General features: G+C 40.9%; 1 protein-coding gene across 1 annotated transcript in view; it reads left to right on the forward strand.

Moving 5' to 3' along the window:
- The window catches only part of imp3 (IMP U3 small nucleolar ribonucleoprotein 3), a 225,590-nt gene that overhangs the window by 86,384 nt on the left and 121,269 nt on the right, over positions 1 to 17,937 (forward strand). Inside the window, exons 3-4 of the mRNA XM_073063684.1 lie at positions 416 to 490; positions 10,631 to 10,710. Coding sequence (XP_072919785.1) covers positions 416 to 490; positions 10,631 to 10,710 — 155 coding nt within the window. The remainder of the gene's footprint in view (positions 1 to 415; positions 491 to 10,630; positions 10,711 to 17,937) is intronic.

Consider the following 17,937-nt stretch of genomic DNA (forward strand, 5'->3'; position numbering starts at 1 on the left):
GTGACTTGTATGCCAGAGTTAAAGGTCACCACACCACCCACAGTCTTTTCATATCACAGTGTGACACCTTTTGGAGATTGGCGTTTTGAAAGAAGATCTTAATGATGCACATTCTACGAAGTGAGAACTGTGTGAGCATTCATTCTTTTTTTAGTCTTGGTACCAGTGCTGTTGTTAAATAATAACTTTAGTTGATAAACAAATGCAAACTGGAATAAACAGCCCTGCATATTTTGAGGGCAGGACAATGTGTTCACACTGAACAATAATGTGCAACAAGATGGTTTTGTGTCAATAATGTTGAGTGGTAATGATGCATTCAAGTGGTGAAAACTTATATGTTGAAAGGTTGTAGGAAATGCTTCATTTTTTTTTTGAACTATTTTAACTGAACTTTCTATTTTTATCCCCTCAGATATTCATTAGGCTTGATCCCCACAAAGCAGGGTCTGCACCTCTGTGAGAAAGTCTCAGCATCATCATTTTGCAGGTATGAATTAAGAAATGACAGACTCCAGGGTGGAGCAGAAATCTTTCAGAATACCTTGCTTCCAGTAATATTGGACAAATCATGCATGTTAATCATTGAATGGAAAGAAATTTGAATGAAAAGAAATCACAAATTCTCTTTTTTCTTCTCATCCTGCTCTCAGTGCAGTTGCTTTATATTATGTCCTGGTGTTGTCTGTCTTCACTAATGGATCACATAACAATGTTATTTATTACATATTGCCCAACTGAAGCATGCTACCATAAACACATTCCTGAAATAACTCGGTCCAGAAACAGTGGGTAGAGGTTATCACCATAGAGGGTCAATTAAAAATTGCGACTTGGCAAAATTGGGAGCAGGGCTGCTGCAGATAATTTATGATCTTGTAGCGCTATTTAGCAGTATATTGCCTTTGTTATTGAATGAAAATAGTATCAGTTTGATTGGTGTTGATTTAAATAAAAATCGGTGCTCTTCTTTTGGTAGTAGCTTTCAGTTTAAACTGACTTAGCAAAAGCTGTGGACTATTCACTGGAAGTGCCTTGTTGGATCTGGCTGCTACATTAGTGTTTGATGAAAGTGCATGTGGCAATTTAGCACTTGTCTTAATTTTTCCTGTCAGTAGCTGAAGTAAATCAGACTATTAATCTGGGAAAAGTCTGATTCCTATGCAAACTGTAGATGTGAATAATGATGCAGCCTGATTTATGTTCAGTTGCCAGTATTGTTGATGGTTTCTTTTCCCCTGTGTTCTGTTTCCTGCTCTTGCTGGTTTATCACTGCTTCTGCTTTCTCTCATTGGTCTTGTTTATTTACCATTCTGCCACCTTGTCCTTCACTACTATTTTAAATGTCATCAGTGGTCTTGTAGTACTTAATGTTGTTAATATTGCTCACAGAAACAGATTTAAAGATTATTTTGACCACCATATTCATGATGAACCAAGCAGCTCTATTCTGTGTAAAACACTTTCTTTGATAATATGCTATAGTTCTCCAAGGGAAATGTGGTTGAAAGTTAAGAATTTATAAACTAGGAAAAACAGACTTTTTATTCAGTTTTCATTCTGAATTTTCCGTTTGTTTTTAATTTTTGAACAAATCACCATGATAAATTTCTTGATTTGTAACATCAATTGTATGCTTGGATTCTGTCCATTTGAGATCTTCTGATTCTGAGCTTCCTCTTAACCATGTTTAACTCTGGTGCTTCCTTTCTTCCTCCTCCTCTCATTCTTCCTCATCTGTGGCTCCTTCTCTTTCAATGTGTGTGCTCTGACTCCCTGCTCACTTTCTCTACCTACTCTTGTCCTGATTCTACTTAATGCTTTTTCAAATCATCAGGTAGAGAGAGCAAAAGCTCTAGTCAGTAAGTTGATACTTGAAATTGTATGCAGCCTTCTTTGAAATATGTACACTTTTTGTATTCTTTTGTTCACCCATTTGCCAAGATTGTTTGAAGGGAATGTAAAACAATACAACAGCACTGAAGGAAAGTTAAACAAGGTACAGTGCTTTGGTACTGAATACTGGTTATGAGATACACAGCAGGTGCATTGTCAGCGTTTCAGTCTCCAATCAAATCTCTTTCTGAAGAGGCTGTATGTTTTTATTTAAATAAAATTTAGGAAAGACATCAAAAAGTAACAGATAATTTAATATATAAATATATTTGTGCTTTACAAAGCAAATCCTTTAGCGATATTGTTTAATCTTTTAAAATTTAAGATGCAGCATGGAATACAGTGGCATGCAAAAGTTTCGGCACCCCTGGTCAAAATTTCTGTTACTGTGAATAGTTAAGTGAGTAGAAGATGAACTGATCTCCAAAAGTCATAAAGTTAAAGATGAAGCATTCTTTTCAACATTTTAAACAAGATTAGTGTATTATCTTTATTTTGTACAAGTTTAGAGTGGGGAAAAAAAAGAAAGGAGCACCATGCAAAAGTTTGGGCACCCCAAGAGATTTGAGCTGTCAGATAACTTTTACCAAGGTCTCAGACCTTAATTAGCTTGTTAGGGCTGTGGCTTGTTCACAATCATCATTAGGAAAGGCCAAGTGATGCAAATTTCAAAGCTTTATAAATACCCTGACTCCTCAAACCTTGCAACAGTCAGCAGCCATGGGCTCCTCTAAGCAGCTGCTTAGCACTCTGAAAATTAAAATAAATGATGCCCACAAAGCAGGAGAAGGCTATAAGAAGATAGCAAAGTGTTTTCAGGTAGCTGTTTCCTCAGTTTGTAATATAATTAAGAAATGGCAGTTAACAGGAATGGTGGAGGTCAAGTTGAGGTCTGGAAGACCAAGAAAACTTTCCGAGAGAACTGCTTGCAGGATTGCTAGAAAGACAAGTCAAAACCCCCGTTTGACTGCAAAAAACCTTCAGGAAGATTTAGCAGACTCTGGAGTGGTGGTGCACTGTTCTACTGTGCAGCGACACCCACACAAATATGACCTTCATGGAAAAGTCATCAGAAGAAAACCTTTCCTGTGTCCTCACCACAAAATTCAGCATCAGACGTTTGCAAAGGAACATCTAAACAAGCCTGATGCATTTTGGAAACAAGTCCAGTGGACTGATGAAGTTAAAATAGAACTTTTTGGCCGCAGTGAGCAAAGGTATGTTTGGAGAAAAAAGGGTGCAGAATTTTGTGAAAGGAACACCTCTCCATCTGTTAAGCATGGGGTGGATCGATCTTGCTTTGGGCTTCTGTTGCAGCCAGTGGCATGGGCAACATTTCACTGGTAGAGGGAAGAATGAATTCAATTAAATACCAGCAAATTCTGGAAGCAAACGTCACACCGTCTGTAAAAAAGCTGAAGATGAAAAGAGGATAGCTTCTACAATGGGATAATGATCCTAAACACACCTCAAAATCCACAATGGACTACTTCAAGAGGTGCAAGCTGAAGGTTTAGCCATGGCCCTCACAGTCCCCCAATCTAAACATCATCGAAAATCTGTGGATAACCATATAATAATTACAGCACGGAAACAGGCCATCTTGGCCCTTCTAGTCTGTGCCGAACGCTTACTCTCACCTAGTCCCACTGACCCGTACTCAGCCCATAACCCTCCATTCCTTTCCTGTCCATATACCTATCCAATTTTACTTTAAATGACAATACCGAACCTGCCTCTACCACTTCTACTGGAAGCTCATTCCACACAGCTACCACTCCCTGAGTAAAACAATTCCCCCTCGTGTTTTGCCCCCTAACTCTCAACTCGTATCCTCTTGTTTGAATCTCCCCTACTCACAATGGAAAAAGCCTATCCAAGTCAACTCTATCTATCCCCCTCATAATTTTAAATACCTGTATCAAGTCCCCCCTCAACCTTCTACGCTCCAAAGAATAAAGACCTGACTGGTTCAATCGTTCCCTGTAACTTAGGTGCTGAAACCCAGGTAACATTCTAGTAAATCTTCTCTGTACTCTCTCTATTTTGTTGGTATCTTTCCTATAATTCGGTGGTCAGAACTGTACACAATACTCCAAATTCAGCCTTACCAATGCCTTGTACAATTTTAACGTTACATCCCAACTCCTATGCTCAATGCTTTGATTTATAAAGGCCGGCATATCAAAAGCTTTCTTCACCACCCTATCCACATGAGATTCCACCTTCAGGAACTATGCACCATTATTCCTAGATCACTCTGTTCTATTGCAATCTTCACTGCCCTACCATTTACCATGTATGTCCTATTTGGATTATTCCTACCAAAATGTAGCACCTCACACTTATCAGCATTAAACTCCATCTGCCATCTTTCAGCTCACTCTTCTAACTGGCCTATATCTCTCTGCAAACTTTGAAAACCTACTTCATTATCCACAACACCACTTACCTTAGTATCATCTGCATACTTACTGATCCAATTTACCACCCCATCATCCAGATCATTAATGTATATGACAAACAACATTGGACCCAGTACAAATCCCTGAGGCATACCACTAGTCACCGGCCTCCAACCTGACAAACAGTTATCCACCACTACTCTCTGGCATCTCCCATCCATTTTAATTGAATCCATTTTACTACTTCAATATTAATACCTAACGATTGAACCTTCCTAACTAACCTTCAGTGTGGAACCTTGTCAAAGGCCTTACTGAAGTCCATATAGACAACATCCACTGCTTTACCCTTGTCAACTTTCCTCGTAACCTCTTCAAAAAATTCAATAAGATTTGTCAAACATGACAATCCACGCACAAATCCATGTTGACTGCTCCTAATCAGACTCTGTCTATCCAGATAATTATATATACTATCTCTAAGAATACTTTCCATTAATTTACCCACCACTGACGTCAAACTGACAGGCCTATTATTGCTAGGTTTACTCTTAGAACCCTTTTTAAACAATGAAACCACATGAGCAATACGCCAATCCTCCGGCACAATCCCCATTTCTAATGACATTTGAAATATTTCTGTCAGAGCCCCTGCTAGTTCTACACTAACTTCCCTCAAGGTCCTAGGGAATATCCTGTTAGGACCCGGAGATTTATCCACTTTTATATTCCTTAAAAGCGCCAGTACTTCCTCCTCTTTAATCGTTATAGTTTCCATAACTTACCTATTTGATTCCCTTACCTTACACAATTCAATATCCTTCTCCTTAGTGAATACTGAAGAAAAGAAATTGTTCAAAATCTCCCCCATCTCTTTCGGCTCCACACATAGCCGTCCACTCCGATTCTCTAAGGGACCAATTTTATCCCTCACTATCCTTTTGCTATTAATATAACTGTAGAAACCCTTTGGATTTATTTTCACCTTACTTGCCAAAGCAACCTTGTATCTTTTAACTTTTCTGATTTCTTTCTTAAGATTCTTCTTACATTCTTTATATTCCTCGAGCACCTCATTTACTCCATGCTGCCTATTTTTATTGTAGATATCTCTCTTTTTCCTAACCAAGTTTCCAATATCCCTTGAAAACCATGGCTCTCTCAAACTTTTAACCTTTTCCTTTCAACCTAACAGGAACATAAAGATTCTGTACCCTCAAAATTTCACCTTTAAATGACCACCATTTCTCTAGTACATCCTTCCTATAAAACAAATTGTCCCAATCCACTCCTTCTAAATCCTTCCGCATCTCCTCAAAGTTAGCCTTTCTCCAATCAAAAATCTCAACCATGGGTCCAGTCCTATCCTTCTCCATAATTATATTGAAACTAATGGCATTGTGATCACTGGACCCGATAGTGCTCCCCAACACATACCTCCGTCACCTGACCTATTTCATTCCCTAACAGAAGATCCAACACTGTCCCTTCTCTAGTTGGTTCCTCTATGTATTGCTGCAAAAAACTATCCTGCACACATTTTACAAACTCGAAACCATCCATCCCTTTTACAGTATGGGCTTCCCAGTCTATGTGTGGAAAATTAAAATCTCCCACAATCACAACCCTGTGCTTACTACAAATATCTGCTATCTCCTTGCAAATTTGCTCCTCCAATTCTCGCTCTCCATTAGGTGGTCTATAATACACCCCTATAATTGTTACTACACTTTTCCAATTCCTCAATTCCATCCAAATAGCCTCCCTAGACGAGCCTTCTAATCTATCCTGCCAGAGCACCACTGTAATATTTTCTCTGACAAGCAACGCAACACCTCCCCCTCTTGTCCCTCCGATTCTATCACACCTGAAGCAACAAAATCCAGGAATATTGAGTTGCCAATCACACCCCTCCTGCACCCATGTTTCACTAATAGCTACAACATCATATTTCCATGTATCAATCCATGATCTAAGCTCATCCACCTTTCTTACAATGCTCCTAGCATTAAAATAAATGCATTTAAGAAATTCTTCACCTCTTCCTCTCTGTTTATCTCTGAATGTACAATGAACTTTACTGTCTTCTTTTTCTTCCTTCTTCCATACATCTGTTTCTATACTCTGGTTCCCCTCCCCCCTCGTATCTAGATTAAATCCACTGGAGCCTCTCTATCAAACCTACCTGCAAGAATATTTGTCCCCCTCCAGTTCAGATGTAAACCATCCCGCCGGAACAGGTCCCACCTTCCCTGGAAGACTGCCCAATTATCTATAAATCTGAAGCCCTCCCTCTTGCACCATGTCTTCAGCCACGTATTGATCTGCACTATCTTACTATTTCTAAACCCACCTGCACATGGCACTGGTAGCAATCCTGAGATTGCTATCCTGGACGTCCTGTCCTTTAACTTGGCACCTGGCTCCCTAAACTCACCTTTCAGGACCTCCTCACTCTTCCTACTCACGTCATTGGTCCCTACATGGACCATGACATCCGGCTGCTCACCCTCCCTCTTTAGAACACTGAGAACTTGATCTGAGATATCACGGACCCTGGCACCAGGGAGGCAACAGACCATCCAGGATTCTCGATCTCTTCCACAGAACCTCCTATCTGTCCCCCTAACTGTTGAATCCCCTATCACTACTGCTCTCCTCTTTTCCCTCCTTCCCTTCTGAGCTGAGGGTCCAGTCTCGGTGCCAGAGACGCAACCACTGCAACTTGGCCCTGGTAGGTCATCCCCACCAACAGTATCCAAAACGATATACTTATTGTTGATGGGAACGGCCACAGGGTGCTCTGCTGTTCCTGTCTATTCCCCTTCCCTCTCCTGACAGTCACCCAACTACCTGTCTCCTGACTCCTAGGGGTGACTATCTCCCTGAAACTCCTGTCTATTTCTGCCTCTGCCTCCCGAATGATCTGAATTTCATCCAGCTCCAGCTCCAGTTCCCTGACACGGTTTTGTCAGGAGCTGCAGCTGGATGCACCTTTCACAGGTGTAGTCATCAGGGACAGCTGTGCTCACCCTGACTTCCCACATACTGCAAACGGAGCACTCAACTGCTGCCTCCATTTCCTACTCCTAAGCTAATTAAATTAATTAAAGGAGCTTACCCGGCCTTACCTCACCTGGAGTGAAGCTCGTACTCAGCCTCTGCTCGCTTTTTAAATTCCCCCGCTGATCTCAGAGGCCGACTTTCATGCGCCTGCGCAATCTAGCCTCTTTGCCACGATCAGTTTTTAAAAAAAGTTTCTCTCCAAGCTTCTTTTACCTTTCTCCTCTCTGCCTCTTTCTGGGATTTAAATAACCGTTGAAAACTTCTTCACCTTTTTAAACCTTTGGCACGCTACGTCATGCGCCTGTGCAGTCTAGCCTCTGCCCCGATCAGTTTAAAAAAAACAGCTTCTCTCCGAGCTGCTTTTACCTCTTCCCTCTCTGCCTCTTGCTGCGATTTAAATTTGAGGATAGACCTCAAAAGAGCAGAGCATGCAAGACAGCCCAAGAATCTCACAGAACTGGAAGCCTTTTGCAAAGAAGAATGGGTGAAAATCCCCCATACAAGAATTGAAAGACTCTTAGCTGGCTACTGCAAATGTTTACAAGCTGTGAATCTTGCCAAAGGGGGTGTTACTAAGTAGTGACCATGCAGGGTGGCCAAACTTTTGCTTCAGGCCCTTTTCCTTTTATGTTATTTTGAAAGTGGAAATAAAAAAAGTAATCTTGCTTAAAATATTTAAAAAAAAGTGTCATCTTTAACTTTATGCGTTTTGGAAATCAGGTCATCTTTTACTCGTTTAGCTATTCACAGTAACAGAAATTTTGACAGGGGTGCCCAAACTTCTGCATGCCAATGTATGTCCTTCTGGCCCTTTGAGCTGCGCTGCCCTGCAATTCCCCCGATTTAACCCTAGCCTAATCACAGGGCAATTTACAAAGACCAATTAACTGACCAAGCGGTAGATCTTTGCAATATGGGAGGAAACCGGAGCACTCGGAAGAAGTCCAGGCAGTCACAGGTAGAATGTATAAGCTCCTTATTGGCAGTGGTGTGAATCGCCTGTACTGTACAGAGCTGTGCAACCACTATGCTACCGTGCCACTCTGCTTCAGATTGGAAGTTGTTCTATGACCAAATTGTGAGGGTTTTAAGATTTTGTGCAATTCAGTAGTAGGGTTACATATTGACTAGACCGGTTGATATAAATAACACCTATGATGAATTGGGATGGAGGAAAAAAATGGTTGTAAACATGGATGCAAAGAATTAAATATAGGAAGCTGAGTGTTGCAGACAGTGTGTGCAGATGAAGGAATTTTGTAGTAAATGACCATAAGAACTGTATATTTTCATATTTTTCAAGGTGTATGCAATGTAAGTTTACTTTGGCATGTGGGTAATAAATTGCAAAATTGAAGCAGCTTTCTGCCAAGTACAGGTCTCATACTTTTCTATGTATTCTGAATCAAGTGCTACTGTGATTGATGACATTTTCTGTCTTCGTGGATCACCTTTCTGAACAAAGGCAGGAACTTCAGTTCATGTCTGGAATTGCAATCAGATGTGAAACATTTCTCACAAGTTTACCAGAGGCCTAGTTGATATTTACCCAGCTATGCTGAAGCTATAATACCTGATTTCTCCCTGAGGAATTTTGTATTTCTTAATGGAAGTTCAAGTTTAATTGTCACTCAACCATGCCTCTGAATACAGCCAAACAAAACAGCATTCCTTTGGTACCAAGGTGTGAAACACAGTAACATCAGTCACAAGTAGCACATATATTTATGATAGCAAAAAAGAAGCCCAAGTCCCAGGTCTGCAGTTTGATGGTGCGTGGATATTGTCCTTGAGCCATGTTTCTGCAAGAACAAGCCAACAGCGTACCGCATTCTGTGCAACTGCAGCTGCAGACGAACGCAATCCAGTTTGTCTTCCACCACTGTACACTGTAGAGCAGCACTGATGGGAGGGGCCAGGCCCCAACCCAGTATGAATTCTTGTGCCAGACAGCCAGCTCTGGAGCCTTTTATCCCAGGGGCTGCAACAGACAATCCTGAGATGCCGGGGCCTTGTCCACTCCACATCAGAGGCCGTGCAGCTCCCCCTGCCATTGGTCTTGCCAAAAAAACCAGTAAATGAGATTTGTAGTATTCGATACTACCATTGTCCAACAGGGCACCAAAATACAATCAGCTGTTGGATTGTGCTTTGGGTCTTGACACCCGCCTTCCCTGGGTGGCTGAAGCAGGTTGAGACACAGTACGCAACAGCTGGGGTGGCACGGTAGTTTAGGGGTCAGCACAGTGCTTTAAAGTACAGGCGACCTGGGTTCAATTCCTGTTGACACCTGTAAGGAATTTGTATGTTCTCCCTGTGACTGTGTGGGTTTCCTCCAGATGCCCTGGTTTCCTCCCACAGACCAAAGACGTAGTGGTTAGTAGTTTGATTGATCATTGTAAGTTGTCCTGTGATTAAGCTAAGGTTAAATCAGGGTTTGAAGGGCCTAATTAGGGCTGTATCTCAATTAATCAATGAAGTCCACCTCCATCACTATCCAGCAACTCACTAGTGGGACGGGCCTGCCATCCGTGATGTTCCTGACAACTAGCCGTGCCTTGTGATCATGAAAAAGACATAAAGGGTGAATATTTGCACCCTTCGTTGGACCAAGAGTGGCTGCTGCATTCAAGTACGCTGCCATCTCACCGAAAATCAATTTAAGGACATTTTCTTTGTATATTAAGTTAATCCTGATTTTTGGAAAAGGACTCAGACATTGTTGTTGCCTGTTGAATATTGAATAGGGGCAGTCATGTACTCAAAAAATACTCTTGGTATCCAATATAAGTCATTAGCTTGATGATGTCAACTCTAAATAATTTGGATGAGTGTTAGCATATATTAGCTTTTCAACACAACCTGGAAAGACTGCCTGGCATATATAAAGCTTTAAGTGGCTTTTGATTGTGGTAGTTGTATATCAGAACCTGTTTAAATCTGATGTGGTTGTTTCTGGTCTCTTTAGAAACTGCAGTGCTGATTGGTGTGCTGCAGTACTCATTTCGAATGAGATTCTCAATTACTAATCTATTGTGGTTGATATGGCTACCAGTAAGAATTGTGTACTTTCAGTGCCAAGGTATTTGAGGGAACCAGCTTGTGCTAGATTTTCTATTGGCACTTCACAGCTGTACAAATAGAAGGCTGAATTCTTGTGCTTGGTCACTGATTGTTGAAAAAGGGTGATATTTGCTTCAAGGTGCAATAAGCATTTGATTTTGTGTTGTTAAATAAAAACAAAATTGCGCTCTTTTCTGCAGGAGACGTCTCCCCACAATAATGGTAAAGCTGCGTATGGCCCAGAACCTGAGAACAGCAATTACTTTCATTGAGCAAGGACGTATCCTTTTTGAAACATTCCCATGGGATGAAGTACCAGTTTAAGTCAATTTAAACTTGAAGTGGGATGAGAACGCTTAAAATCTGACAAAAATGATGAGTAATGTCACAAAACTGCAGAGGTTAACTTTGTGTATTCTTTGCAATGTCTGTTTCCTCACTTTGCTTTCCTTGTTCCTTGTTGAAATTTAGTCGTACTTTGTCTAATTTCTCCATGTCACTGGAGTTATTTACTGCTGATAGGACTTGATTCTGTTTTTTGCCACCTTGCTGTTTCACAGTTTTTCTTCAGTTTGTTGAGTGCTCGCAATGTTTCATCACACTTTAATTGCTGTTTCTCAGTATTCCGTTTGCATCACAGTGATTAACATTTTCTTCTGTATCTTGTCATTGCTCTGGAAAAGCAAGCAGTAGAAAATGAAAATTGATGTTTGCACTAAGGTTCCCAAGCCTGGAACTGGAATTATTTCAGTAGCGACAAAATCATAGCTATTTTTTCAGTCTTCAATTTCTTGTCTTCTGATTTCATTCCATCAGGCTGTCATGGAAGGTGAAGATTGCAGCGAGTTGAAAGATTTTTTCAACCTCAGGCCAAGATTCCTTTCTCTTTTTCCCCCTGCACATTTTTTATTTGATCTTTATGCCTGCCCAGTTTGTGCTGAAAATGTGAAATTGGGCTGGTGATCGTTTTCAGTTTACTTGTTGTTTGAAATATGGTTATTGTGAGAGGAATGAAGTCTTTATGGAAGAATCCATTTTTTTAAATGCAATTTGTTAATTTGGTTAATATTTTAACTTGATTCTTAACTGGTTCTGAAATATTTTAGTTTATTTTGGCAGGTCAAATTTAAAAGAATATAATATTAATGGTAAGACTCTTGGCAGCATGGAGGATCAGAGAGATCTTGGGGTCCATGTCCATAGGACACTCAAAAGCTGCTGTGCAGGTTGACAGTGTTGTAAAGAAGGCGTATGGTGTGTTGGCCTTCATCAACTGTGGGATTGTGTTTCAGAGCTGTGAGGTAATGTTGCCTGTAATGTAAGATAACATGTTAATGTAATATAAGACCTTGGTCAGACCCCACTTGGAGTACTGTGCTCAGTTCTGGTTGCCTCACTACAGGAATAATGTGGAAGCCATAGAAAGGGTGCAGAGGAGATTTACAAGGATGTTGCCTGGATTGGGGAGCATGCCTTAATGAGAACAGGTTGAATGAACATGGCTTTTTCTCCTTGGAGGGAAGGAGGATGAGAGTTGACCTGATGGAGGTGTATAAGATGATGAGAGCCATTGATCGCATGCATAGCCAGAGGCTTTTTCCCAGGGCTGAAATGGCTAATATGAGGGGGCATAGTTTTAAGGTGATTGGAGGCAGGTGGGGGGGGGGAGGGGTATGTCAGTTAAGTTTTTCACAGAGTGGTGGGTGCATGGAATGCACTACTGGTGACGGTGGCAGAGGAGCATACAATAGGGCCCTTTACGAGCCTCTTAGATAGGTACATGGAACTTAGAAAAATAGAGGACTATGCAGCAGGATAATTCCTGGTAGTTTCTAGAGTCGATTCCGTGGTCGGCACAACATTGTGTGCCGAAGGGCCTGTAATATGCTGTAGATTTCTATGTTCTGTAGTGGATCACTCAATGGGATTTAAGGTAAGGTATGATCTGTTTTAGTTTATAAAGAGGACCTGCTGTTTGTGGCTGTGTGGATGGGCATAGAAAAGATCTTGCCCATCCAAGATCTTGAAAAGATCTTGAAAATTCTGATGAGCAAGGAGATCTGGGCTGCTTAATTATCTTACAATATTCAATTGTGTAAGGCCACATTTTGTATGTTAACAATAAAGATGCATTGAAGGGTAAATGGGCATAGAATGTAAAATGTAATCTCACTTCAATGTAAGAATATCATTTATATTTTGAATTGAAATGGCATGAAATCTATAAGAACAACTATGCCAATGGCTGAAGTTCAACATTGTGATGAAATTGATCAGGTTATGTATAAACTGGGAAAAAAATGACAACTTTTAAATTATGATTAATTCTAACTCCATGTTATTTCAGAAAATAATTGATTATGAGAACTGTGCAATTGTTAAATTGGTTATTGTTAAATAATGTAGTTAAGTCTAAGTGAGAAGCGATTGTATTTAACATTGATACTCTATCACTTCTACTCACAATGAACAGTGATTACTAGTTCCTGATACTCAAATACCGGCATTCCTTTACCCCACCTATTGCCATCTTTAAATGACTTCCAACATCTTCACAGCTTTCCAACTGGTAAAAAGCCAAGATCATTTTGTTCCCTTTTTATCTCTCTTCTTCACTGTCCTCTGTCCATGCTGGTGTTCGTATTTCCACACATCAGTTCCTCCTTCAACCACACCAGAATGATGCCCTTTCTCACCAGATCTAAAAAATAAACTGTCCTCTTCTATAGACTGTTGAATGACTGTGAAATTGAACTTAAGGAACGCAGCATATTTGAGAAACTCGGGTCTTTGAAAGCCAGATGCACGTAGATGTTGAAAATGAGCAGAAAAACTGAGCGATTTTCACAATAGTTCAAAGTAAATTTATTTAAAATATATCTCACCATTTCAACCCTGAGATTCATTTTCTTGTGGGTGTACTCAATAAACCCATAATAGAATAATAACCATAACAAATCAATAAAAGACCATACCAGCTTGGGCATTCAACCTGTGTGCAAAAGAAAGAAACTGCAAATACAAAAAGAAAGAAAAAATAATAAATAAATAAACAAACAATGAATATCAAGAATATGAGGTGAAGAGTCTTTGAAATTAAGTCCACAGGCTGTGGCCCATTTCAATGATGGGGCAAATGATGTTGAGTGAAGATAGCCCCTTTAGTTGAAGAGCCTGATGGTTGAGGGGCAATAATTGTTCTTGAACCTGGTGGTGAGAGTCCTGAGGCTTCTATACCACCTTCCTGATGGTAGCAGTGAGAAGAGAGCATGTCCTGGGTGCTGGGGATCTCTGATGATGGATGCTGCTTTCCTGCAGTAACATTCTGTGTAGATGTACTCAATGGTGGAGAGGACTTGCATGTATCAAGAAGTTGAGTATGAGAATCCTGGAAAAAGATAACTTTTGATAACATTATTTCTTGAAGCAGCACTGAGATATCAGTTCAAAATTACTCAGCAAAGTAAGTTTTAATAATATGGAGTATTTTTAGAAGCAACTTTTATTTTAATCTGTTTTAAAAGAGTATGTTGATAAATTTACTGATCATTGAAGCTTCATCTAAAAAATGTTTATTGTACTATTCCTAGGAAGTCTTTGTGAGAGTCTCAGTTTGTATTAATCAAGCTTATTGTATTTTGATTGAATAGATTTTACATTTGTCTAATGGTGAAGTATTGTGAAGTTTGGACTGCTGGTCATGATAACAGATCACTGCTACTCTGTTACGGCCTATTGCACACTAGAAAGTTAAGCCTGGTGCTATTTTTTTTGTGGCAACTCTTTAGAGTAATTAAGAAAATTAATTTGATTGTATTTAAGCTTTGGCTAACAATGCAAAAATTGGAAGCCAAGAGCTCATATGTTGCAGTCTTCTAAGAAATTTATTTATTTTTAGTTTGAGAATAATGCCAGTCACTTTGTTTGAATATTTACTTTTAGAATTGTATTTTGACATTACCAATCCTTTCTTCAGAAGTTTTTTGCATGCAGTTTGGCTATGTTACAGCTTTCATGTGGAAACCTGGAGTGTTGCTCAATAATTATCTGCATTATATCTCTGTTTTTTTTTGTGCTATTGTCTGGAACAGTAGAACTTGGAAAATAATTATAGTATGCTATTAGCTTCAAGCAACTTTTAAATCTGGCAATCAAGCCTGTGATATCTTGGGCCTTTTTTGGCATTCAATCCCTTGGGTGGCTAATTTTTTTTCTGAGTATTGAAAACTGAACTAGGTAATGCCTTGTATAAATTAGTTAAAGTGTAGTATGAATGCTTCAGTTGTTTATGACCCAGTTCTAAAAGAACTGCAGTCTTGTACTTTGGTTATTCTGTCATTCTGTTTAGGTGCTAGAATGACTTCATTTGAATGCACTTTTTATGGCAATAATCATTTTGTTTATGCAGCATCCAGTCTACCGTATATGTCATTTCTTTGTGAGAGTACAATTGGTCAACATGTTTTGGAGAATACAGTGATGTATTGCACTAAAGTGCTTGCCTGATTATTCTGTAGCAAACTCAAATGCAGCAGTAAACAGCAGGATAATATTGTTAGCCCTTGCTGAGCGTGAGTGTGCATACATCAACACATTGCACATTAGTGTTTAATTCAAGATCTGCTTTTGCTCAAAAGTTAGCCGAGTGCTTGTGTAAAATACATGAAAGTATCCAGCATTTATGAATTCATCAGTAAAATAAACTTTCTAGCAACTTTTCCTTCTCGGGGTGTTGATATCATTTTGAGATCAGTATTCAGCACATAGACTTAGTTCAGTAGTGTTCAAGCATTGTGATCCTGTAATTATTAAAGTGCTATACTCCCAACAGAGGAGTAACCGTGTGGAAGCCATTCAAACTGGTAGCTTCAGATCTTCCACTGTCACTCTGCTGTTATTCAGCCTACAGTATATATTCAGTGGAAGGGGGCATGCAACCTAAGCAAAATGTCTCTGTTCAATTGCATCTGTGGAGAATGAAAAATTAGGACGATGAAAGTAAACTGTTCTGTATGTCACTAGGTGTGAGAGTTAATGAGTGACAGGACATTATATTATCTACTTAATGTTTGCTCACTCTCCCAGCAGCACTGCAAAGAGCTGCTTAGATTATTGCCACTTGAGGTACAATAGCTTCTTTCAGTCATTTCCCTCTTCTCCCTTCATAACATACCAACAAGCATTTATAAATTTTTTGTTGACTCTTCATTTTTGTAGAAGAGCTTCTCGACCCAGTCTCCAGTTTCTCCCATGAGATAACGTTTCTACATGACTGTAATCTTAATACTTGACACACCCCCTCCACCTTCCCTGTCTGATCATCTTCCTTTCTAAGCTTTCATCTGGCTGTTCTGTCCTCAGCTGCTTCTACCTCTTTTCCCAAACTCCTATCATCCCATCTCCTGTCAACAATTAAAGATAACCTCATCAGACCAGTTACAAACCAGAGAAAATCTGCAGTTGCTGGAAATCCAAGTAAACGCACAGAGTGCTGGAGGAACCCAGCAGGGTGGGCAGCACCTATTGGGGGGGGGGGGGGGGGGAGGGGAGGACAGTCGATGTTTTGGGCCAAAGCCCTTCGGCTTTGGAGCTGAGAAGTAGATTTGAAAGGTGGGTGGGTGATAAGAGGAAAGAGAAACACCAGGTGTTAGATGAAGCTTGGTGGGAGAAGGATGAAGCAAAGAGCTGAGAAGTTGATTGATGAATGAACCAGGAGGCTTTGAAATAAAGGGAAAAAAAGGGTGGGGAGGGGAGAGGAACACCAGTGGGAGGCGACGAGTGGGCAAGGAGGTAACATGAGAGGGAAAAGAGGATGGGAAATGGTGAGGGGGGGTGGGTGGGAGGCATTACTGGAAGTTTGAGAAATTGATGTTCATGCCGCCAGGTTGGAAGCTGCCCAAATGGAATATAAGGTGTTGTTCTTCCAGCCCAAGTGTGGCTTTATCACGACAGTGTGGGGGCCGTGGATGGACATATTGGAATGGGAAGTAGAATTAAAATGGGTGGCCACTGGGAGATCCCTCTTGTTCTGGTGGATGGAGTGTAGATGCTCAGTGAAACGGTCTCCCAATCTACATCGGCTCTTGTTCCTCACTACCATTCAGGGCCCCAGGCAGTCCTTCCAGGTGAGGCAACACTTAACCAGTGAGTCTATTCATGTCATATTCTGAGTTTGGTGCTCCTGGTGTAGCCTCCTGTATTTCGGCGAGACCCGGCGTAGATTGAGAGACCGCTTCCATAGATTGTGAGGGAGAAGGGCTGGTGGCCTGTTGAGGTTGAGATGGGAGCCACTGCTCCCTTGCACACTCCTGGCTAATGTTCAGTCCCTGGACAACAAGCTCTGCTAACTGAGAGTCTGTCTCCTGCTACCAGCGGAAAACAAAGGAATGTAATGTTTTGTGCTTCATGGAGTCCTGGCTGACGGAGGAGATACTGGATCATGTCATTGAGCCCTCTGGGTTCTCCCCGTTCTGGGCAGACAGGTCAAAAAACCTCTCTGGGAAGAGCAAAGGAGGGGTGTGCTTCGTGGTCAATAATGTTTGGTGCGACCCCCAGAAAGTGTATGTCCTCAAATCCTTTCGTTCCTTGGTGCTGTTACATACATGCAACCCTGTAAAAGCATCAGCAGCAATAGAATACACCTGGAGTCTGGTTTTGCTGTTAACACTATTTTATTAGTAACTACATCATATAGTAACTTAAACCAGGTAAATCAAGAGTTATGGTGTTAAGCATATGGGTAGCCCCCGAGTTACAAACGTCCGACTTACGGACAACTTGTACTTATGAGCTGAGGAAGGAGAATGTTGTCCGCCATTTTAAGTCGGATCGTGATGCCGTCCGCCATTTTATGTCATTGCCGTTGACACTGTGTTGGGTGTTTAACTTTGTATTTGGCTTAAATTTTTCTTAGTAAGATTCACCCTGACCCCGCCCCCAGTGAGGCTGGTGGCGCCGTGAGATCAGTGCCGGGCTCAGGAACAGAGGTTCGTGAGTTCGATTTAGTGACAGTCCGCTCCCGTGCCGGGTTGATGTCGATCCAGTGACTCCCGTACCATCTGTGCCGGGTTGACGTCAAGCTCGCAGAACTTGACCTCATTTAAAAAAAACACTGCCACCTCCAATTTAAATTCCCACGCGGAATATTGTGGAGGATCAAATACCCAAACCCAGCACAGCCCCCGCTTATCCCATTTGGTCTGTCTCAGTGTGGTGGAGTTTCGGAGGGGAATTCAGTGCGGTGGTCCTTAGGACCCAGCGGACCTCAGGAACCGGCGCAGCTTGGGACCCACCACCTGCAGTGTTTCTGTTCCATTGATGGGAAGCGATCGCGATTGAAAATAAGGTGGAAATAATAAAGCGTTTGGAAAGAGGTGAAATGCCATTGGTCATTGGAAAAGTGCTTGGCTACAGTCGGTCAACGATCGGAACAATTTTAAAGGATAATGGATAAAGTGAGAATAATGGAGCATGTGAAAGGCCCTGCCCTGATGAAAGCTATAATTAT

The sequence above is a fragment of the Hemitrygon akajei genome, chromosome 12, assembly GCF_048418815.1.
Source record: "Hemitrygon akajei chromosome 12, sHemAka1.3, whole genome shotgun sequence".
NCBI classification, from domain to species: Eukaryota; Metazoa; Chordata; class Chondrichthyes; order Myliobatiformes; family Dasyatidae; genus Hemitrygon; species Hemitrygon akajei.